This window comes from Ixodes scapularis, unplaced genomic scaffold (assembly GCF_016920785.2).
Source record: "Ixodes scapularis isolate PalLabHiFi unplaced genomic scaffold, ASM1692078v2 PGA_scaffold0__279_contigs__length_252992795, whole genome shotgun sequence".
NCBI classification, from domain to species: domain Eukaryota; kingdom Metazoa; phylum Arthropoda; class Arachnida; order Ixodida; family Ixodidae; genus Ixodes; species Ixodes scapularis.
The window spans coordinates 162,304,881-162,328,195 of NW_024609835.1; the positions used below are offsets into that span (position 1 = coordinate 162,304,881).

General features: G+C 45.3%; 1 protein-coding gene across 1 annotated transcript; it reads left to right on the forward strand.

Moving 5' to 3' along the window:
• Positions 1-258: 258 nt before the first annotated feature.
• LOC115308222 lies at positions 259-1,926 on the forward strand. The gene is made up of 3 exons (XM_040213579.1): positions 259-382; positions 530-1,464; positions 1,584-1,926. Exons 2-3 carry the CDS (start codon positions 731-733, stop codon positions 1,924-1,926), a joined length of 1,077 nt encoding a protein of 358 aa, XP_040069513.1. The 5' UTR covers positions 259-382; positions 530-730.
• The last annotated feature ends 21,389 nt before the right edge of the window (positions 1,927-23,315 follow it).

Sequence of the window (23,315 nt, forward strand, 5' to 3'; positions counted from 1 at the left end):
GGGCGGCTGCGATAGGCGGCTCGACGGGTCCGGACCTGTCCAGGCATGTCGCCCCATTGCAGGTGCGGCTGAACAGTGAGCTCTACCAGTCCCCCGCAGACTCGGCCTGCTTCCGAGTGTCGTTTTCAACGTGCATATCTGTTCTGTCAAATTTCTCGTGTTTTGCGCGTCGCTGTGAGTTTTTTCGCGTCTCCGCGAGCTTGAGAAATGTGAAAAGAGCGACGATAAGATGCCGTACAAGTGCTCTGTGCTGCGACGCCGCGGAAACTACTCCGTGGACACCAAAGTGCACGTGTTCAAGTTCCCAAAGGATCAAACACTGAGGGATGCATGGATACGCGCTGTGCCGCGGGAAGACCTCTCCGTCACCGAGAATTCAAGGGTAAGCTTTCTTTTTGGTAGAGAATTAATTGTTTCATTGCAAATGGAAATTCAATAAATGTATACATTCGTATAAATGCGGCTCGCAATCCGCACTTTATGTCAAATACCCATTGGCTTGTTCATTGGACGCAAAATTCCTTTCTAGGTATGCGAACTTCACTTCGGACATGAGGACATCATCCGAGAAGCATGGCATATCGATGAAAGTACTGGCCGCACCATCACAGTGCCCTTATCCCATGTCCGTCTTCGCCCTGACGCTGTACCGTCGAAGTTCCCTAGCTGCCCGACCTAACTGTCTAGGGAAGCCACAAGAAGAGAAAATCCCGACTTCAAGCGGGCGCGCATGGAGCATGCTGCTATGCAAAAAGCTATCGCGGAGTCCGAGGAGATGTTTAACAGGGCACATGAAGAGGAAAAAGTCCATTCGTTAGGAGAACTAATCGGACACTTGCGGAGCAAGGAGATGAAGTTTTGGAACATAATAGAAAAGGACGAAATGCTTGTTATTATCCACATCGTCGACGTCGAGGCCCCGTGGCTGAAGTACTCTGTCTGCGTAAAAGTAGACATGAACGTGACGCTACACGTCATGAAAACGGCGGTAAAAAAGTTAGGTGCAAATCTGGTCGTTCCAGAAATTGCTGATAGTAAGAAGGGTATAGTAGAACTCCTCGAAGGCATCGAGAAGTGGAACGGGGACCTGATTTCCAACTCAGTCGAGGAAATTTGCGAGGCTATTTGCCTACTGCTGGATCAGTTGTCCACGTTCCTCGCAGAAGATGACGCCGACTCCCTTGGATTTCTGCGACAGCAAGTAAGCTTGTTCCAAGCGAAAAACCAGCGCAGAGGCTACTCTGCAGATTTTGTGGTGTTTTGTTGCATTCTTTTCACCATATCGCCCCATGCGTACGCTTATGTACGCAGCCATGGAAGCGTCACTTTGCCGCATCCCATGACGATCAGATCGGTATGCTCCTCTTATGGCATGAGCCCTCAACAAGAAAATCAGAGCAAAGCATTCCTCAGTTACATGCGAGAAGATTTTCTGACCTCAAAGATCACCAGCGCTTCGTCACCGTAATGGTAGACGAAATACACATCAAACCTTACTTTGAATACAAAGGGGGCAATATTACCGGAGCTTCGCTTAACTGAAATGAAGCTGCAAACTGTGCGCTCGTTTTCATGGTGCGCAGCCTGAAGTGCAAATTCAAAGAAGTTGCGCACATCGTGCCAGTGCACAGACTAGACGCGGAGCTCCTGCACAAGATGCTGAAAGATGTGATTTGCGGCCTGGAAAAGATTGGGTACCGCGTTGTGTGCGTCGTGAGTGAAAACAACTCTGTGAACAGAAAAGCAATGTCCCACTTCGAATCGCCCGCTTCTAACAGAACTGTGTATCAACACCCGTCAGACCCTGCAATGCCGCTGTTTTTCGTTATAGACCCGGTACACATACTAAAATGCATACGAAACAACTGTATCAACCAGAAGAATGACCAAGTTTGCTTCTACTTCCCTCATTTTCGACAGCTTTAAAAGGAGACTTTCGATCAATAAGAAACATACTAACAGCGCTCAGAATTAAGCGCTGTTACAGGATTTATGTAGAAAAATTTCAAAAACCACGAAGGATAGCACTAAAAGAAACGTGGAAGTTAGTAAATGAGCTACGAGGTGGTAAAACAAAACCAAGTATTGATTGCACAACCACAAGGCACTTTTGTGAATCAGCCGATTTCGTCTTGCTATGGGAATCATTTAGTACAAACTTTGTGAACAATGTGTTGGACCTGCCGTCTAATATTAACTACCAGATGCAAACCGCAAGGCCACAACAGAGGTAAAATTTGGAATCTGCATATCTTCCTTTGATGAAAGCAGATTTATGCGAGATCATAAGCACAATGTAGATTAAAAAAGGCAGGAAGAGATAAGATTCGTCTGAAAGACATTCCATGCAATTTGGATAAAATGAAAGACGTTCTACTAGCACTTTTAAACGGTATATTCATTACACGAGTTATCCCGGATGAACTAAAAAGTGCGATAGTGAGGCTATTATTTAAAAGTGGGGAAAATTGCAGGAAATTATAGACGGTTATCTATTATGCCTGTATTTTCTTATATCATGGAAAAATGCATCGCCAATATAATGTATTCCTTTTGTAATAAATTTGGTTTATATAATAAATCACAGTAGGGGTTTAGAAAAGGAAAAAAGTACAACGATGCTGCTTAAAGATTTCATTCATTTTGCGAATGAAGCTCTACATCATAATAACATATGTTTAGCACTTTTTTGTAGATTTATTGAAAGCTATTGGCACAATATATAATTTAAAAGTGCTAAAGAAGCTGTACACGTTCAGTTTTAGATGACCATTTTATAATGTTTTTTTTAAATTATTTTTCATATAGAACACAATACGTTAAAATGGAACAAAATATTAGCAAGGAAGTACATATAAATTATAAAATACCGCAAGGGTCGGCATTGGCTCCTTGCTATCTAATATTTTTGTAAACGACATGGGAAACCTAAAATATCATTCCACGCTGTTTTAGTATACAGATGATACGGCTTTAATTCTTCGACATAAAAAAATATGAAGGGGCAGTACAATATTTTAAAGCGACATTAATACATATCATATTGGTTTACTGAAAATAAGATATTTGTAACTTAAAAAAAATACACAATTATTCTGCTTTTGAAATCCCTGCCAACGTGTTCTATAGATCGTCTTTATTCCTTCCCAGAAACAAAGGGGTACAGGATAAAAAATTGAAATATGAGGCAAGCGCAAAATATCGTGGATTTAATTTCGATAAACCTATGACTTAGGAATATGACATTGACTGAATTAAAAAAAAAGATTAAAAACTCTCTCATCATTTATATATCGAATTGGCAGTTCAGCATGTGCTCATGTAAAGAAAAATATTGATTCTGCCTTAGGAGAGTCTATACTGAGATATGACAACTTAATTTATGGTTCCAGCTCAAATAACAGAATACGAACCGTAGATAAGCAAATATATACGATAGTAAACAATATTGCATAACGTACACAGGTTCCACATTTGGAATCCATCAACAAACTTAAAGCAAGTAATATAATGTCGTTGAGTTATTTAATCAAATATACAGCTATAACAACAAGTTACGTCTCCAGAGCAGACTAACATCCGGTACAGAAAAGGCTTCGCAGAAACATAGATGGATATTATTTGCCAAGAATAAACACACATTACGGAAAACGAATGAGAAGTTTGAATGTCCCTTATAAATTATATAAGATGCCAGAAGAGCTCATTCGTTTAGACTCTCTAAAGTAAGTTAAAAGCAAATTTAGAACATGGTGTTTGCAAAATCAGATGTACACAATTTATATACATTGATGTTTCCTTTATAAAATACATCAGCTGCTCTGTGAGGTCTAAATCTGTTGTATTGAGAGGCAGAATTTCTTTGTTCTAAATGCTTGCGGTTAAAAGTTGTCATTTTATTGTTTCGTACTGATAAAAAGAGAACGTTCCTGTTTTTTCGGTGGGCGTGATATTTCGTTGTCAACTTTGACTGCGATATTCAAAAAACAAAGTATGATTTTCTTTTTTTCTTTATTTTTACGTATCTTTCCAAAGTGAGTGAACTTGTTATTGGTGTATTGTTATTGTTTTGTTTGTTTTCAAGGCAAATGGCAGCGTTATATAGATAAGTATTCGCTGCTGTCGGGCCAGGTCGCACAAGCCTCTAGGCTTCGGCGGAGCCGATTTTCCTTACTGTAAAAAAGAACAATAAAAAATATTATTATTATTAAAAAAACACAAGAAATAAAAAAGACGTTTCAGCTATCACAACATATAAACGTCATCCGTACATGGATGCATTTTCTTATATAATCTAATGCCAATTAAAATTAAACTTAGTGGGTCTTTATATAATTTTATTTTATAAATGTAATTTTATTATCTTTATCTTGCACACAATTTTTTATATCGTAATTAGTCGATTCGCGCCATATTATAAACCATTGGTTTCTTACGCCCCCAAAGACAAGGAAATTATGATAATGATGGCAGTGTGAGATTAGGTTCAGTATTGACGCGTAGGCTGAAGCCTCCAGCAAATCATTGCACAACCTGCTATCATGACGAGTTATAATTAAGCTACAGGTAGTGTCAGTTTTTATTGCAGCTAAAATGAATGGCTCTCTCTGCCTATCTGAAAAGCCTCCTACTTTTGAACTGTGTAAAAAAAAAAAAATCAAGCCTCCTAAAACTTCAATACACACAAACTATACATGGTGCGTGATATTTAGAGTGCAGCTCTTAGGTGCCCATTTCCGGTTTGAGCGGCGTCGCCGTCGCCGTCAGCGTAACCGCACGTTGCATTTTGGGACGTTTCCCGTAATGATGCCACACGTTATGTCACGTGTGACGTCACAAGGGTCGCGGGGTTTGCGCCTGGCGTCACATGGGTCACGGGGATTGCAAGTGGCGTCACGAAGGTTACGAGTGACTACAGGACGGTCACGAGGGTCACTAGTGACGTCAGGTGTGACGGTGCCCTCGTGACGTCACACGGCGCTTACCTTTGGCGATAAAATTTTCCGCTAAATTTAGCGCGAAAAGTTCCCCACTAAATTTAGTGGTAAATTTTCTTGCTAAATTTAGTGGTAAATTTTCTTGCTAAATTTAGTGGAAAATTTTACCTGTAAATCTAGCGGGTAAATTTTTTCGCCGAATTGAGCTGGAAATTTTTCCGCTAAATTTCGCGCGGAAATTTCTTCGCCAATTTTTTGCGCTAAATTTAGCGAGGAAATGTTTCCGTCAAATATAGTGAGGAAGTTTTCCGCCAAATCTAGCGGGAATCTTTTTTCGCTAAACATAGCGGTGAAATTGTTTGCCGAATTTAGCGGGAAAATCTTCCCGGTAAGCTTAGAGAAAATATTTTCTCGCCAGGCTTAGCGGGAAATTTCCCCGCTATATTTAGCAAGGGAATCTACCGGGAGATCGTCCCACAATTTAGCGCGTCCTCTAGAGACCCTTGAAGTTGTTTGATCTGACACAAAAGTTAAATATGTCGGTATGCATAGGTGTCCCGTTGAGATAAATACTCATATGCAGTCTTTGGTAGTAATGCGTTACTAGTAATGCGTTAGTGTAACTTCGTTAATTTTTTGGTAACTTGTAACTGTACCGAGTTCCTTTTTAAAACTGTAACTTTTAAGTGTATAGTTCTATAACTTCTTCTGAGGTCACGAAGAGAGTGACGACGTTACTTTTGTCGTTACTTAAACGTTTTTTTATGAACAGCGTATCATTGAACGAGTACAATCTAGCTATTCCTTACATTTTCCAAATTGTCTGTTCCGACATTTCGATTGTCAAGTTGGCCTTGCACAAACTTCTGAAGACGTTCCTTTATCGCGAGTCACGACCCGAATATAGCGACGTGCAGATTTGGTTAAAACATCTAGTTATCTTTACGCACGCGCTTGTACTTGGTGGCTGAAGACTTACATCCTAGTATCTTGAAGCACTATCTACTCCGGCTTGGTGTCAACAGGGGAGGCAAAATTTACTGCTGTTTGCGCGGGGTTTGTTTCTGGCTTGCCGGGTACGAAGTGAGATACGTCCAGAGACTCTATGCACCCAGCGTAACCGTCAACGAGCCAGCAATATGCTAGTGCTAGCAAGGATATGGGTGTTGATGAGAACAAAAAGGAACTAACATGGCCAGCGTACAGAGAGTATTTTGCTGCGGAGAAGGTGGTTGCTAACAGCTTGACCACAGGAAACGGAACTCTGTTGCCTCAACGCCTACCGGCAATCGAAAACCCGTTCCTGCGACACAACAGAGCAATTCCTACAAGCACGCCAGATAAGCTCCTGCTCAGCAAACGGCAGCGACGTGTTCTCCCTCACAGGAGGGAAACTTTCAGACACTAATTTCGAGAAGCAACTGCTGTTAAGTTACAATATAAAGAAAAAAGCTTTCTTTTTTTTTTTTAATTTTGTGCAGTAAAACGTATAAGGGGCGCTAGTTTTTCCTAATTTTTTTGTCAAAGAAGAGTAGCTGATAAGTAACGTCGTTACTTTTGAAAAGTAACTGCAACGGAAACGAGTTACTCGTTTATTGCGGTAATTGTAACGTTAACTTCATTAATTTTTTTGACAGAAACTTACTGTAGCAAATTACTATTTAAAAGTAACTTACCCGAAACTGGTCATATGTTTGTTTGAAGGCAAATTACGTCCATGGGATTTGTAAGATATCATCACATCATTGTTGTCGAGATGGTTGGGAAAATGCGAGTTAAAATAACGTGTTAACTAGCACTGACACAATGTGCGAAGGTCAAAGTACGATCGTTGCACATTAAAAATTTCCGCAGTTTCGTTCCTGTTTGATCAGCAATTTCAGCCGTGCTGGACGGAGTCGCGCCGGTGACGAAGGCAAGCGATATATCAGATGTCTTCCTGGCGAACGTTCCATTTGGGTTCGGGGACTAAAACATGCGGATGCATCATGTCTGAGAAGATCCAATGGCTGCTTTTTCTCACGCCTGCCGCTCGGTTAGTACAAGTCGAGCGCAGTTAGTCTCCAGCTTTTGCGCATGGTACCTAGCTCGAACCAGATCGTCTCCCAGGGGGGGGAAATGAGAGTAGTGAACCAAATGCTGGGCCGTTAGCCCTTTGAGAACAACCTTTTTCTTAGAGTGCACACAATGGCCACTCCCACCGGCAAACAAAAGTCCGCAACTAATTATAATTGAACGACGTTTGTTCCGCAGTCTGTTTCTATACATATCAATCTGGAATGTTCGCCTGGCGCCGGAATTGGTCTCTGTGCACAACCGTTCCAGAGGCAATCTTTATTTCCCTCCCCTCAAACCTTCTCCGTGGAAACACGAAAAAACACGGGACTGAAGTAGTCACGTGTTTCTTCCAAGTTCCAGTACGGAAAATAGCGACCACAAAGAGATCCGAACAAACTTCCGGGTCTACCCGTTGCCCCCGTTGTAGTGTTTTCTGCGGTTTTGTGACTTGTTTTTGTTGGCCTTCAACGATAGCTTTTGACAGTCGTGTGCGGGCTCCCGGCACGTCCGATCGTGAATATCACTTCAGTCTAAGAGCCCACCCGTGAAAACATCCCATGTCGTAAACAAGCATGGCACTCTCTGTGCTGCATACACAGTAATACAGCAGTTTACTCTTTCCCCGTCTCTTTCTCAGCTCGAACTTTATAATTTACGTGACTGGAATTCCTCAGGCGGGGAGTGTGGTAGACAAAAAAAATCAGTTAGACCTGCAATATGACATACCTTCCGCTGCTTTGCGGTCTACAAGAGGGAAAGCCCCTTACGTTTCACTATATGGGTTTCCCTCTTAAGTTTAACAAGAAATACACGTATTTTGTAAACAAAAGAATTGAATGGGTAAACTGCCCCCCTCGCCCCCCAAGGTCAATAAGGTCGCTTTTCGAATGATGTTCCGAAAGCCGTTTGTTTGAGAGTGGGATCATTATAGTGCGGCCCCTTCTTTCGCACGTATCTATTTATTTATTTATGTATGCATTTATTCCTTATGCTTCAGGGCCGAAGTATTTCATAGATGTGTGTATTTTAGAATGAAAACAGAATTAAAAGCGTTTATAGCTCGCCACGAAAACCATATTTAGCTAATGCAGCATTTACCCTTTCGAAGTCTTTGATTGCCGTTGTGTTGTCATAATTTAATTTGAGTTTTGTATACTTTAACTTGCCCTGGCGAAACCTTGGAAAAATGTGGGAACTCCTAAACGCGTTCATACTGAGAGTATAATATTGCAGGATAACAGTGCGCTATAGTATGTGGAGAAAAAAAGAACATCAAAAGTAACTCCATGCTTCTGCACTTTTCTATTGAATACGGATAGCAGGTTCAATCATTTAGAAACAATCATCTGCTTGACTGATTGCGAGAAATGAAAAACGGTGTTGGCGTGTCCAGGTAAAAACGTAGAGAACCTAAATGGCATCGTGGAAAAATGTTCTGTCTAATACCTTCAAAGAACGCGTTGAAAGTCAAACAAAAAAAAAGGAATTCATTTTTGAATGATACGCCCCGCAGCTAGATTTTAAGTATACGGAAACGTCTCTGTCGTTTCTTCTCGCAAAATTTTAAAACTTCCGGAGGATCGAGCCTGGAACCGAGTCATGCGGAAAATATTAAATAAAATTGACGTTGCTAGGACCACTTCGGAGCCAGCTCAACGCTTTTATTTTTTTACTTTGATTATCTCATGCATCTTTTGTAACTTTTTTTAACAATACGTTTTAGAGCCAGTCTTCCACGGCTTCCTCGCTCATTCAAGTTATCTTCTGTGCCCATCTTTTTTATATACTTCCCTTCCAGATATTTGACGAAGCTTAAATTAAGATCTCAGAAGCTCGTCAGGAACTGGCTAGCAAATCAAAGTCGAGCACAATGAAAAACATAATAAATTTATCTATATATATATATATATATATATATATATATATATGTGATAACCTAAATACAGGGTGTCACAAAAAAAATTACAGTTTCTTTTTTTCACCTTAAAAATAAACTAGGCATCGCCGAACGCTCATTCTTCGCCCAAAGGTAGCGATAGAGGTCACAACCAGGTGCCAAAGTTTCAGCCCGATCCGATACCGTATTCACAAGTTATGTTATTTTCTGAAAAGTTCAATGGGAAAATGGCGTCCGACGGAGTTTTCGAATACATGGGGCTCTATGGGCGCCACAAACCGAAAACGGGAAAAAAGGGGTTTTGTTTTCCCATTTTAAATTTTCAGAAAATCACTTATAACTTGATTAAGGTGTCCGTTCGGGCTAAAACTTTGGCATCTGTTTGTGACCTCTTTCGTTACCTTTGGGCAGAGAATGAGCATTCGGCGATGCCTAGTTTATTTTTGCGGTAAAAAAAACCCTGCAAATTGTTTTTGTGCCACCCTGCGTATACCTACTACCCTCTCGCACAATAAGAAGCAAATGAGCAGTCGAATAGCATCAAAATGTTTCCAGGAATACGGGCAACCAAGTGTTAAAGGCGCTTCGTGTAATTTAATGTCTGCGCAGTTTAAGGAATCTGTTAATTGGAGCTATCAAACTGTATTTGACTTTTCTTCAAATCGATCAAGGCCCGTGCGCAGTGGCCAAATGAACAAAGAAAAAATTACTAAAATGCAGAGAAGAATAACTACCCTTTCGTTATTCGGCATTCCTAAAGCGTGGACACTTTCCTTCAGAATAATGGCGCGGTACGAACTTCGGTTACTAAAACTTTTAAACGTAATGCGATTGTTCGAAGGAAGGCACTCAGATATGCAGCCAATAAGGGTAGATACTGTGGTAGGGAAGGGAACCAAAAACTCAAGGAAACGCCAGAACACTGATCCCTGTTTGGAATGAGTAGTGGATTAGCTGCCATTGTCTTTACTCAGTCTTTAAAAGCATACGAACACGTTCAAAGAGTGAGTAGAGACAAAGCCAGCTATAGCTCTGCGTCTACTCAATAATCATTGTAGGCAGAGCTTGGTTTTCTGGCGCCCTCACGCGCTCTCAACTCTTCCACTCCCTCAGTTACCACCCGTATAGCAAGTCAGATATTCGTCCTGGCGGCTGGTACAATTGATGCGCAGCCAAGGTGCCCTTCGCTTCGAGTACTTGCATCGGTAACATAGTGGGAGATGCTACTGTTCGGTACATTAGCGTTTCCAACTGCTAGTTATTGGTATTTACTCAATGCACCGAACGGGATATTTCGTCTACTAAAGCTTTGGTTTTCGGTGTTGCAGTGTCGTCAACACAACAACAAGAAAGCACCTGGGGCATGGCGGCACTACCTTTTCTTAACATAAAATAGACAAATAAAGACTAAAATAAGGGGTGCTTTGGACGTCAAATAAATTGCGTAATTCTGCACATCTGGCTTAACACACCCCTGATGTTAGCCGAAACGTTTGGAAGAGGGGTAGGGGGGGGGGGGGGGGGGGCTGAGAGGTTTTATTTTTTCCAGGAATGTCACTTAATAACATCAGGTCGTTTTGGCACAAATTAATTTTGTTTATATTTTCTTTCTTGCTCTTTGGTTTTGCACATGCGCCACTTGACCAATCTTCTTGACTAATATTTTTCGCAGTTTTCTGAAATGGAATTTTTTCTTTGTTTACGCACTCGCTTGCTGTCAGAAAGGGTAATCTACGATGCGGAGCCGACTTAGAAAAAAAAAAAAGTTCTCACGAGGCGAAAGATAGCCAAGTCCAGCTAGAGCAGCCGCTAATCGCTTACATACTAATCATTTGCTGCCTAACTTGAGAACATACTACGGATGTCTTCCTGGAAGCTACCTGCTTAAAAATGCAATCTAATACTGAAGCACGCAATTCGGTCTGGATTTGTGCCTAATTTAACTCGCGCATTTGCTATGTTGGCCAGTTGCTGGTACTATCATTCAGTGTAACATTCTTGTTGGGGCCATAATTTTAATTAGGATGACAAAGAAACTGGGAATAGCAGTTGAAACGTGTGTTTGTGCAACAGATAATCTGCTAAAGATCCTGTCAAGAAAAATATGCATTAAATATACGCATAGGCGTACCAACCGGGGGGCGAGGGGGCGTTTGCCCCCCCCCCCCCCCCCCCTTGAAACAGCCACCACTAGGCAGCGCCAACACTGGAATGCGGCGCCCAAGGTATGCCAAGGGCACCGCCTCCCGGCCCTGGCGGGGGCGGAGGGGTGGAGGGGGGAGGGAGGGAGGGAGGGGAGGGGGTCTGATTTCCCCCCCCCCTCCCCCACTCAGAAACAAGATGGTACGCCACTGGATAGACGCGCTTTTTGTTGCGATCGCCCTTCGATCTCAGTTACGGAGGTCGAGAAAAATTGGACCGTGATGCGATAAAATATTTAAATATGCCAGTCTGTAAAAGATAACAAAGAAAGCAAAGTAGGTAAAACGGAGATAAGAGGTTGCTTCTTTCGAAGCGGCTGCATTTCTTTTTGATAAACACTACATTGATGTTGCGTGTTAGTAGCGCTGTCGGTGATATCCAGCTTTTTAATGGGTTGTTGCATAAACTTTAAAAACTCAGAGCAAAAAGCGAAGAAAATGTCGCTTCAAAAACCGGGAACTTGAGAATTTTAGCACATCACAAAAGGGTTTGATGTAGAAGACCGGAATCGCTGTATTAATTAAGCAACTACAGACATGGGTTTAAGAGAAAATCAATAAACCGAAGAACAAGGTACGAATGATTGTGTAGCATTTGTTTCAACGTGGGCAGTGTAATGTTCGCGTCTTGAAGAGCATTGGCTGACTTGTAGAATAATCACGTTGCAAAGTTTTTTTTTTGTTTTTTTTTATCAGGATTTAAAATACACGTGCGTTTATATGGCGGAGACGGATATATACAATTAAAGTTAGGGGAAGGGAACGGGGCATTAAAATCACAGGCACGAAGAATCTGGATCGCCCAAATACGGTCCGCGTCTCTGGTACGTACGCACGATTTGATTAATTCGCTGTAGGGGTCAGTTTAAATTATTTTCTTTTTGCCGCATTGCATTCAACGTTGGAGCAATTAAACGTGTTCCAGAACCTGGAAACGTGCAAGAACGCGAATACTGATTGTAGACCAAACTATGTAATATAAACTTGACAAATCAGGGACGATGACGCATCTTTGGATTTAATGCTCCTCTTATTTCGATGGCGTACCTTTTCCCGGTCTACGGCGCTTCTCAAAAAAATAAAAAAAAGGTTAAAAAAACGAAGAAAACCCCGACAAATAAGAGTAGTAGTCAAAACCCCTATGCTGAAAGTGCGGGGGAAGCTACATGGTCGAAGGACCCCCACACGTCTATCTTTCTCCGCGGGATCACGCCCCCACTCATACCCAGGCACCAAGAAAGTAGTCAGGTGCCGCAAAGAAGGCGGTTAGTTGATCTGACCATCGTCTAGCTCCCACCGTACTGTCAGGTTAAGGATGTTAATGGACCATGGTCCCATACGGTTGACTCGAGGAGCGCGAAAATAATACCTCTCTAGGAAAAAAAACCGCGAGACAGAAATTATAAATTAAATGGGCCACCAAATGATTTGAAATGATTTTCTGTCTTCTTCTTTAATTTATTTTCTCAACTAAAAAAAAAAATACTCGGTCGTTACGTATTGTTTAACTGGTAGATGAAGTTCTTTTAGTTGTCTGAGGGTCTGCGAGGTTAGCCGTTCGAGTTCCTCCCGTCTGAGGCAGTCGTCGATAAATGTTGAGCCAGAGGCAAAGTTTGCTATAGCGACAGCCCTCCCAGCCTTCTTGCTGACGTGGTCGGCCTCAACGATTGGCCAGCCTGATTACTAAAATTAAAGGTGAGGGGAGACGGTACATGTTTAAGAATTAAACGAGAGCAAATTACGAGATGCCGGCGAAGAAGGAGACAGGCGCGGATCTCTGCCTTTGTCTTTCTTCGTCCCCATAACTTGTGGGAAAGTTGCCTTGCTGCGTGCCCAACCCGGCGGAACAACACGGAGCCAGGATTTCGGAAAACGTGAAGCTACATTTATTAGTAAATTGTAAACATGAAGTTAGTATTAACAAGGTCGTTTGGTCGACACCGCCGCAGCGTGTACCTTTCGCTCCAGGCCCCGCTTCTCTCTCCCCTCGTCGGCGTCCCCGCTGCTGCTTTTATGCGTTCTTTCACAGGGGGTAACGCCCCCCGCGCTCTTTACACACAGTGGCGCCCCTATAGCGTCCACACAATCCCCCCCTCAAAAGTCAGGCATGTCGATGACGTGCTCGTCCTGGTCGTTTGACCTCAGAAGTTGAGGACGTTGCCTTCGTACGACGTCGATGGCCCTCTGCAGCTCGTCGTGGTTCTGGAGCCTCGCAGCGCGGTCGGCAGCTTCCCGGGTCACGTGTAGGAGCCCCGCGCGGTGTGATTCTCGGGCGAGCTCCGGGGCTCCGCACAGCGGACAGAGGAGCCTCCGTTCCTCTGCGGTGTATTGCGCCGCTGGATCGTTGGGGTGGCGGGCCTCCAATGTCAGTCCCCTGAAAGGCTCGGGGACGATGACGTGCGCCTCCCCGCGTTCTGGGCGTGGTTGTTCTTCCCAGGCTTGCCGGGATGCCCAGCCGACCGGTCCACCGTCGGTCTGCACCATCCATGTTGTCACGGTGGCTTGTGGCCGTCGCCGGCAGCGGCGGCAGAGGATGTGGAAGTCCGCGTTGCCCTGATCTCGTCGTGATGGCCCCGGCCCCTGTCCTTGTGGCCTGGGTGACCGTGGTCGCCACCTCGAATGGGTCCCCCGGCCCTGGTGGCCGTGGTGGCTGATATGGCTGCGACGGCCGCGGTGATGAGATCGCCACCCTCTCTCCATCTTCATAAAAATAAGAAACAGCCCGATGAGCGCAACATTAGGCGTGCCGCGCGTGGCCCCTGAAAATAAAAGTCAATAAGTGCTCTCAGGTGGGATATACCACCCCCCCCCCCCCTCTCAAAAGGAGAACATATTGATGGGGTATGAACCGGAGAACGTTCAAAATTTTTAAGGGTGAAGAACAAATGTTTTTGTTAGTCGCTTCGTGATCTCCCTGTTAGCTGTCACCGACGTCGCAGATTGTACCGCCGGGGTGGCGGGGAGGGGGAATCAGGGACCCGACTGCTGCTGCCATCTACTGGATCCTGCGAGAAATCTTCTTGGCTGTGGAATAGTTTTAGGTCGGTGACATGAATTGGTCCTGTGGACTGACCACTGGAGCAGCAAATAAGTGTGTATGTGAGCGGGGACAGCTTTTTGCCAACACGGAATGGACCCTCCCACCTGTTTGCCAGTGAGGCCGTGAATCCCCTTGTTGCATCACTCAGGGGATGAGTGCGCCTGAGCACGAGGTCTCCCACCTCAAACTGCAGGTTTCGGCGTCCCTGGTTGTACTGCTCGGACTGCTGCAGTCTGGCGACGTCGAGGCTCTCCCGAGCTTCTCTGAGGTTGTCCGAGAAGCGCTTGCGGAGGTCGTCTGCAAACTTCGAGTAGCTGCGGTATTGCGACGTGGGTTCTGTTGAGCGAAGAGCGTTCGAAAGCGGGAAGGCAAGTTCTTTGCCAAACTTTAGCTGGGCAGGGCTGAGACCGGTCGACCGGTTAACCGTGGTGTGAGTGGCGAAGGCCATTTCTGGGAGCTTCGCGTCCCAGTCCTTGTGGCGATCGGTATGCGCAACGAGCATCATCTTAAGGTTCCGGTTCACCCTTTCAGTGATGTTTGCTTGCGGGTGATACGGTGATGTACGTTTATGCTCAATTCCCAGCACCGCACACGCATCCACGAACACCTTGCTAGTGAAATAAGAAGCGTTGTCGGAAATCAAACTCGTCGGGAATCCGAAGCGCGCGAATGTTTGCAGCAGACAATCCCAGATTTTCTGCGAGTCCAGTTTGCGCAAAGGGAACAGCTCAACCCATTTCGTGAAATGATCCGTTACCACGAACAAGTACTGATTTCCGCGAGGACTGCGCGGGAATGGGCCCATGACGTCACAACAACAGATCTGCCAAGGGCTCTGGCTTACGATCGGTTGCATGAGGCCTGGGGGTTGACCACCACGTGGCTTCGCTCTCTGGCATGACGGGCAACTACGCGCATACCTCAGTACATCTTGCCGCATTCCGGGCCAGGTCACAATTTGGGACAACTTATCATACGTTTTGCTCCCACTACTGTGTCCGGCTAGTGCGGAGTTGTGCATGTATGTGATGAAAGACTTACGTAACTTTCTAGGTATCACAGTCCGGAACGCCGAGCTGCTCGGGTCGTCATCAGCTTGAGGGATGTAGCGCAACAGGAGCCCGTCGCTGCTCAGCAAGTACGAGTCGAATTGCTCGTCACTCGCTGCATTAACCGTGCTCGTTATTGCCAGCCAGGCGGTCACCCGCTGACACAGCCCGTCGTCCTGCTGAGCCTTGAGAAGTTCCTCTCTTGTGATCAGTGCTCCCCACCGTGATTCAGGTGATTCCTGCGTTGTGATGGCGACAGCAACCAGGCCCGGACCTTCCTGCGTGTGCTCCTCAGGGAGGGGGGCGCGGGAAAGAGCATCAGCAATTTTGTTTGTTGCACCAGGTCTGTACACGATAGTGTAGTCGTATCGCTGTACCATAAGCGCCCAACGAGCAAGCCGACCGGCAGGGTTCTGAAGCCTTTTCAGCCATGAAAGTGCTAAGTGATCACACTGAATTTGGAATGTTGCGCCGTCTAAGTACATGTCAAACCGCTTTAACGCATATACTATGGCCAAACATTCCCTTTCCGCCACACTATAGTTCCGCTGGGCGGGAGTAAGTGTCTGACTTGCGAAGGCAACTGGCCGAAGCACACAGTCATGCTCCTGCAGCAGAACAGCACCCACGCCGATATCGCTTGCATCTGTCTGCAAAACAAAAGGTTGGTTTAAATCAGGAAGATGCAGACAAGCATTTTCAGTCACTGCCCCCGAGAGGGCAATGAACGCACTCTGTTGTTCAACGTTCCAGTGCCACTTGATGCCCTTTCGAAGGAGGTGATTGAGTGGCTGAGATATCTCGGAACAGTAGGGAATAAAATCCCTGTAAAATGCAATCATACCAAGATACCTCTGCAGGCTTTTCACGTCATGTGGGCACGGATACTCCGTTAGCGCGCGAACCTTCTCCTCGTTAGGACGGAGTGTGCCATTGTCAACCACGAAACCAAGAAGATTAATCTTTGGCGCGGCCAACTGCACCTTTCCCGGGTGAATTGTGAGACCCGCGCTACGCATTCGCTCGAGTATTATTCTCAAGTGCTCGACGTGTTCTTCGAACGTGCGCGAGAAGACAACTACGTCATCCATGTATGCCATTGCAAAGTTGTACTTTGCGTCGCCAAGTACAACGTCCATCAAGCGTTGAAAACTCGCTGGCGAGTTTGACAAACCGAACGGCAAACGGGTGAACTCGAATAATCCTCTGTGGCAGATGAACGCCGTTTTCTGCACGTCCAACGGGTGAATCTCGATCTGAAGGAAACCGCGGCTGCAATCGAGCGTTGTAAACACAGTCGCGTTACCGAGCGCGTACATTACAGAGGAAATACTAGGGAAAGGGTAACTGTCCCGTACAGACACGTCGTTAAGGCGTCTGTAGTCTACACAAAGCCTGGCGGTTCCATCCTTTTTTGGAGCAAGGACCACAGGAAACGCCCAAGGGCTCTTTGACTCACGTACTGCACCGGTGTCAATCATCTCCTCGAGTGCCGTGTCCAGGAGTTCCCTTTTGTGCACGCTGATGGGGCGCGGATTGCACCTCCAGGGCGGAGCGTCACCGGTTTCAATCCGATGCAGCAGGATGTCTGTCTTTCCTGGTCGCTCCGTGAACATCGGAGAGAACGGCCGCAGGACGTCCTCCAGCTTAATCTTTTGAAGGTTATTGGCCGGGCACTTCTGTAGTGCAGCGTTAATGCCTGCAGGCAGGAAAGCTGGGGCCGCTGTGAAGTGGGTCGGGAGGGTTGGGCCGGTAATGCAGTCCTCTCGCCTGGTAAACGGAGTGAGCTCCGTTTGGCTTCCTAACCGGTAGCCTCCACCAGGGAAATCAAGCGTCATGTTCTCGCCTGCAATAAAATCTCGGCCCAAGATTACGGGTACGGCGAGCCCCGGTAGATAAAGAAAGCGCTGACGCCGTGTCTTTTCGTGGAACGAAATTTTGAGCCTAACGGCTCCACCCGCTGGTTTTGCGAAACCAGAAGCTAGCTGCAAAAGAGTGTCATATGGACGGAGCGTTATTTTTTTAGATTTGCATAGCTCATGTGCGTCGTCACCAATAAGCGAGATAGCGGCCCCCGTATCCTAAAGCGCGGCAAAAGAAAAACCAAGCAAGGTAATCGTCATGCGCGGTTCGATTATTTTTGCGATAGGCTGCAATCGACATACGGATGGAGCAAGCGTAACCCTTTGTGTGTTCCCAGCTGTCGTATTTGCCGTCGTCGGCTGTAATCTGGGATTCAGCGACGCCGGCCGTAATAGTTTCCCGACTGAGTTTCTCTGTTACTGCCCGGATTTTCAAGGCCTCTTACTTCTCGAGGGTTGGCCGGGACTTGATAATCCCTCTCGCCACTTCCAGCCCTTCCGCCATTTGTTTGATTCTGCATTGACGATGCATTTGGGCACTCTCTTTGGAAGTGACCGCGCTGTCCACAATTGTGGCAGCGGTCCGAATACCTGTCTGAGCCACCTGCACCAGGGCGCTCTTCGGACATCCTCCAGTGGCCCCGCATTGAACCAGTACTGGAGTGCCTCCGGCTGCTTTCATGGGCCATTTTATGCCCGTCCCGTGGAGGTCTTTGTGTCGGGTATGCCTCGGCGCCTGTCCAAGCACATGCGGGTTCAAGAGAGTTTTCTGGCAGTGGCGGGGGCAGATAATTCTGCTTAGCGAGGAAGATCTCCTCTGTGCCGCGGGCATGCCGGGCCAGCTCTTCAAGGGTCCCAAAGGTGCGGCCGTGTAAGTAGGCGTGGTATTTTGGGTGACATTGCCTTATGACCCGAGCTATACTCTCCGACTCGAGGGCATCAGGTTTCGCCCTTCTTGTGAGTTCCTGTATTGCGCGAACATATTGAACCAGGTTTTCGTTCGGATGTTGCGTTCGGGACTCGAGTTCTTTCAGAATTTGATACTCGTAACCAGGGGGCAGGAACTCATCTCGGAATCTCCGCTCAAACTCCGCTATGCTCGTGAATGTGGTTTGCAGCCTTAACCAACACGCAGCACTTGACTGTAGCGCAAGCGGAAGTATTCTCTTAATAATGAGAGATTCCGAGGCGCCCGAGGCGGCTTTGTAGGTGTCCAACTCACCCAAGAAGTCAGCGACTGACTTGGTGTCGCCGTAGCCAGTGTAGACCGGCACCGTCAGCTGGGGGTGTAGCTCCGGCTCACGTGAATGCTGGACGGCGAGGCGCTGTGTGACCACATCACACATGGCTGCCACCTTCAAAAGCAGTTCGGCTTGCGCATCCGCCGAGCTCGTTCCGGGATTCCCGCTTGCTTCGGGCTTTTCGCCATCCTTCGTCTCGGACCGTAGTGTGGGAGACATAGCGGAAAAAAACAAACGCAAAGCAGACAAGGAAAAGGGTGTGCGGCAACAGACGGTAACTCGACTAACGCAAGATTAACACGCCCCCAAAGCGTCGCCCGCGTGATTAAGCAATGCTTTGCGGCTCCAATTCAACGGGCAATCGCGCTGTCGTGAATACACGCAACGCCGACACGGTGCACTACTTCGAAGAGAAACGCCACGGTTGAAAAATCTTACCTAGCGATGAAACCCCAGACCCGCGTCATTTCGACAGGAGGGCAGCAAAACACGTTGGGCGCCATGTGGGAAAGTTGCCTTGCTGCGTGCCCAACCCGGCGGAACAACACGGAGCCAGGATTTCGGAAAACGTGAAGCTACATTTATTAGTAAATTGTAAACATGAAGTTAGTATTAACAAGGTCGTTTGGTCGACACCGCCGCAGCGTGTACCTTTCGCTCCAGGCCCCGCTTCTCTCTCCCCTCGTCGGCGTCCCCGCTGCTGCTTTTATGCGTTCTTTCACAGGGGGTAACGCCCCCCGCGCTCTTTACACACAGTGGCGCCCCTATAGCGTCCACAAACTGTAATGCCAGATTGTCAACTTTGACGGTGTGGGTTTTGGAATGCGATGATTCCAACTTTCCACCGTGCCTTTTATGCAACTATGGAACTCAGTAGTCACAAGTGATGATAAATGCCGTGATGAGACTCATTAGACACGAACGCGAATCAAAATATTCGTGGAGGGATTGATTGTTGACAAGAGCATTGGTCTCGATCGGTGCCTCAGTGCTCAGCTCCAATACGTGAGTTTGGTTCTGCTGACGTGCCCTGGTACGGAGTATATATCACAGTTGAAAGGCGGCTTTTGAAGGAAAGGAGGTAAGAATTAGTCCCCTATATTGTTAAACTTTTCGTACCTAAAAGCTGGCTTTTGGCTTTCTAACATCGTGCACTAGTTATTTTTAGCCTATTGAAAGCAATGCTATTAATAAAATTCTTTATTCCTGCCCAGCATCAATTTTATGGTCCCTTTAACAGCCGTCCCTTTAACAGCCAAGCCTTTAATGCCTGACGATTCCAAGAATTCCTTCCCAAATCACTTTCGATGCCATGCCAGCACTTGCGTTTCCGTCGAACATGGGCGCCCACACCCTGCACAACCGCCGACGTAATACGATTGAGTGCACTATGCATTCGCCGTACTCGGTAATCTTCCATCGGGCGATCGTTAAAGACGACTGCCCGTTTGTCGTACGTACTTAGCTCCACCTGAATGTGGGTCAGAGTAAAACCTCTCCTGTTTACGGGAGATCGAATTCTCATTGTGTTCCTTATGGGCAGGTGTCTGGGGATATGGGACACTAAAACTTTCCCGTGTTTTGTTTAAACTTTTAAAAAATTAAGATATATTTGACTTAGAATCGCGAGACGACCACCTTGATGTAATGCTTGCAGTTTCGCGTTTAGAGAATGATTGCAAGGCTTTTTTTTTCAGTTAAAAAATACGTCCACGTTTGAAGTTTTTTTTTTTTTTGTATATTATTTCTGTTTAAAATCAATCTTATCGACCATTTTTCTAACCCCCTTCTGCGCTCCTCCGCATTTGTCTATTGGGCTATGGAACGTGTTCTGAAGGTGCACGGTAGCTGTCCTCTGCGGAAATGCAGACGCCGCGTATCGGTACAGAACCCAGTCACTCGCCATGTTGTGCTGGAGTGATACGCGCTGAAAAGGGGCAAGGAGCCAGGGTCACTAAGAACATAATCGAGGTGGCGCTGCATTGTGTAGAGTTACACTGAAAATAAAGATTCCGGATGACTTCCCTGCCTATTCATTTAACACAAATTAAACAAACAATAAGGCCACCCGGTCACGCGCCGTCAACCCGATGATAGAGGCTACCGTTTTTTATTCCCTTTGACGTTACAGCCGTGGAGAGGCTGTAACGTCAATTCTTTAATTAACTATTTAATTAGTGAAAATACACATATGATTTCAATTAGAAACTTGTAGAGCATCATCGAAAACCACTAAATCAACTATTTTTGGAAGGGTATAAGGCCGGAGTAGCATGTTACGGCGTTCTGTAAAAACGCTCCATTTGGACGCGTTTCTAGATTTCGCTGTCTTACCGGAGCGCATCTACGCGCCCGCAATTCTGCTCCCCGGTGATCGCGGCGTGAAGCCACCTCCTCGCCTCCCTCGTAGAATGGAGGGGAGTACGGCGCACGTGTGTTGCGCGTCTCAGCCACTGGGGAGCAGGACCGGAGGCGCGGTGATGCGCTCCGATAAGAAACCGAAATCTAGAAACGCGTCCAAACGGAGCGTTTTTACAGAATGCTGTAAAATTCTTTCCTGGCGTTATATCGTTCCAAAAATGGTTGATTTAGTAGTTTTCGATGATGATCTACAAGTTTCTAATTGAAACCATATGCCTATTTCCAATAATTAAAAAGTTAATTAACGAATTCTAATTAAATAGCCGACTTATCGTAAAGATTAGCCACCCACATAATGTCCACCTGGCCGTATAAACCACCTGCACAAACCGCATTAGTGTATACCTTTCAAAGTGTTTTTTAAACAACTGTGTAAGAAAAAATAAAAACACCCTGAATATATATAAAGGGTGTTTTTACTTATTCTTTCAGATTTGTTTAAAAAAAAAGCCGTGAATGCTAGCCTTTTGCGGTTTGTGCAGGTGAGTTATACGGCCAGGGGGACATAGTATAGGAATATAGTCGCAACTATTAGTCGGCTAATTAACTAAAATGTGTTAATTAACTTTTTCATTGGTAAAAATAGACATATGGTTCTAATTAGAAGCTTGCAGAGCATCATCGAAAACCACTCGATCAACTTTTTTTAGAAGGATAAAACGCCGGGGCAGCATTTTACGGCCTTCTGTAAAAACGCCCCATTTGGGCGCGTTTCTAGATTTCGGTTTCTCCTCGCGGAGCGCATCGTTTCGCCCGCAGTCCTGCTCCCCGTGGTCGCGGCGCGAAGCCACCCCCTCGCCTTTTTCGTAAAATGGAGGGAAGTAGGGCAGATGTGTGTTGCGTGTCTGAGCCGCTGGGGAGCAGCACCGCGGGCGCTCGGATACGTCATCTGTTTCGCCTTCTTGTGAGTTTCTTTCGTTTTAAGTCAACAAAATCTAAAAACGCATTTAAATGGAGCATTTTTACAGAACGCCGTAAAATGCTGCCCCGGCGTTATATCCTTCTAAAAAAGTTGATTGAGTGGTTTTCGATGATGCTGAGCGAGTTTCTAATTGGAACTATATGTGTATTTGCCCTAATTAAAACGTTAACTAACAAATTTTACTTAATTAACAAACTAATAGTTGCGACCATCTTTCTATACTATGTCCTCCTGGCCGTATAACTCACCTGCACAAACCGCATAACTGCAGCTTTCACGGCTTTTTTAAAACAAACCTGAAAGAATAAGTAAAATCACCGTTTATGTATATATATATATATATATATAGATATTGAATGTTGAATGTTTTGGGTGCGGTTCGCTTTTTAAATCGTTTCATATTCGCTTCCACGCCATAGGACGTAGCATGAACCGATATGAAATCAAGCCATGCCAGTGTCAGCGAAACGCAATCTGCAGCTCGGTAAAGCTCGGCGTTCGAGCCATTGGAATAGCCAAAAAGGTGTGTTTCCAAAAAAAAAAAAATACAACAAAATTTAAATAACAGCTTCCGGGTCATCTTTTCATACTATTTCATTATTTACTTCTTTCTGTTTTTTTTTTACAACTTACTTCTGTTTATATGTTCCACTTAAATTTTTTTTTATATCCTTGTTTTTTTTACAAAATTCGTAATACCTCCTCAGCGTCTTGGAGTTCTCGATTATAGAAGCGCAAAAAGGCATTATACAGAGTGTTTATTAAATATCAGAAAACGATTTGAAGCATGCCGAAACTCTTTAGAAATATTTCTTTTTTCCCCAAATGTAAAGCAGAGGTTGCTAACTACCTCCTCGATTATGTTCGAAGTTTTGTTTTCTTAAGCAATAACTTCACATAAATAGTAGAAAACCTGCCATGCTCGTCGTTTGGTCCTTTTTATTTTATTCCCTTCCACGCAACGATGGTTTCCTTATTCCTTATGTGATGCTATAGTGTATGCAAATTCAAAAGTGCAAAAACGTTTCGAAAGTTCTGTGTAGGAAAGAACAGGCACACCAACATTAAAGAGATAAATACTTCGGAAACCGAGCGAGCGGGATTGAGTACTTCGAAGATTATATAAAGAGAAGTCCTGAAAGACAACGTAATCGAGAAAAAAAAATCTCATTTTAGGTTAATCGTGCGTGACATGCTTTGTACTGCCCTTATCACTCTGGATTTGTGGTGTCTGGGTCTTAGCGCGAGAGGGATACTACTTGAATATTTTGGGCTACAACTTTCTGCAAAAAAAAAAAAAAAAAAAAACAATTTCTTCGTATTTCTAGTGGACGCAGAAGATCAACCAGTTGATCGTTGCTTTGTTATTTTCTGTCAAGCAGCGCAGGTTGCTGTATTAAAAGTTCAGAAACGTTTAAATTCATGGGAGCCCTGGCGACCATAGCACGCTCGAAGCTCTATAGACCGTTTCACTAAAATGGGGCGAGGAAGAATTGGGAGAAGGCTAGCCGGCCGCTGGCCCCCTTGTTGAGCTCTTTGAAGTCAGGGCTTCGGATGCATCCCTCCTTTGGGATGTATCCGATGCCCAACTGTCACTGGCTTTTTCTGCAGTTTTCTCTCCGTTTTCGCTTCTCTAGATTTAATCGAACCTACTGGATTGAATGACAACCCCTACCCGGTCATCAGG

What these genes read in the sequence shown, in the direction of transcription:
- LOC115308222 (XM_040213579.1), top strand. Translation starts at nt 731, where the DNA reads ATGGAGCATGCTGCTATGCAAAAAGCTATCGCGGAGTCCGAGGAGATG. An exon ending in ATCACCAGCGCTTCGTCACC is followed by an intron (nt 1,465 to 1,583) that starts GTAATGGTAGAC and finishes CATGGTGCGCAG; the next exon opens with CCTGAAGTGCAAATTCAAAG.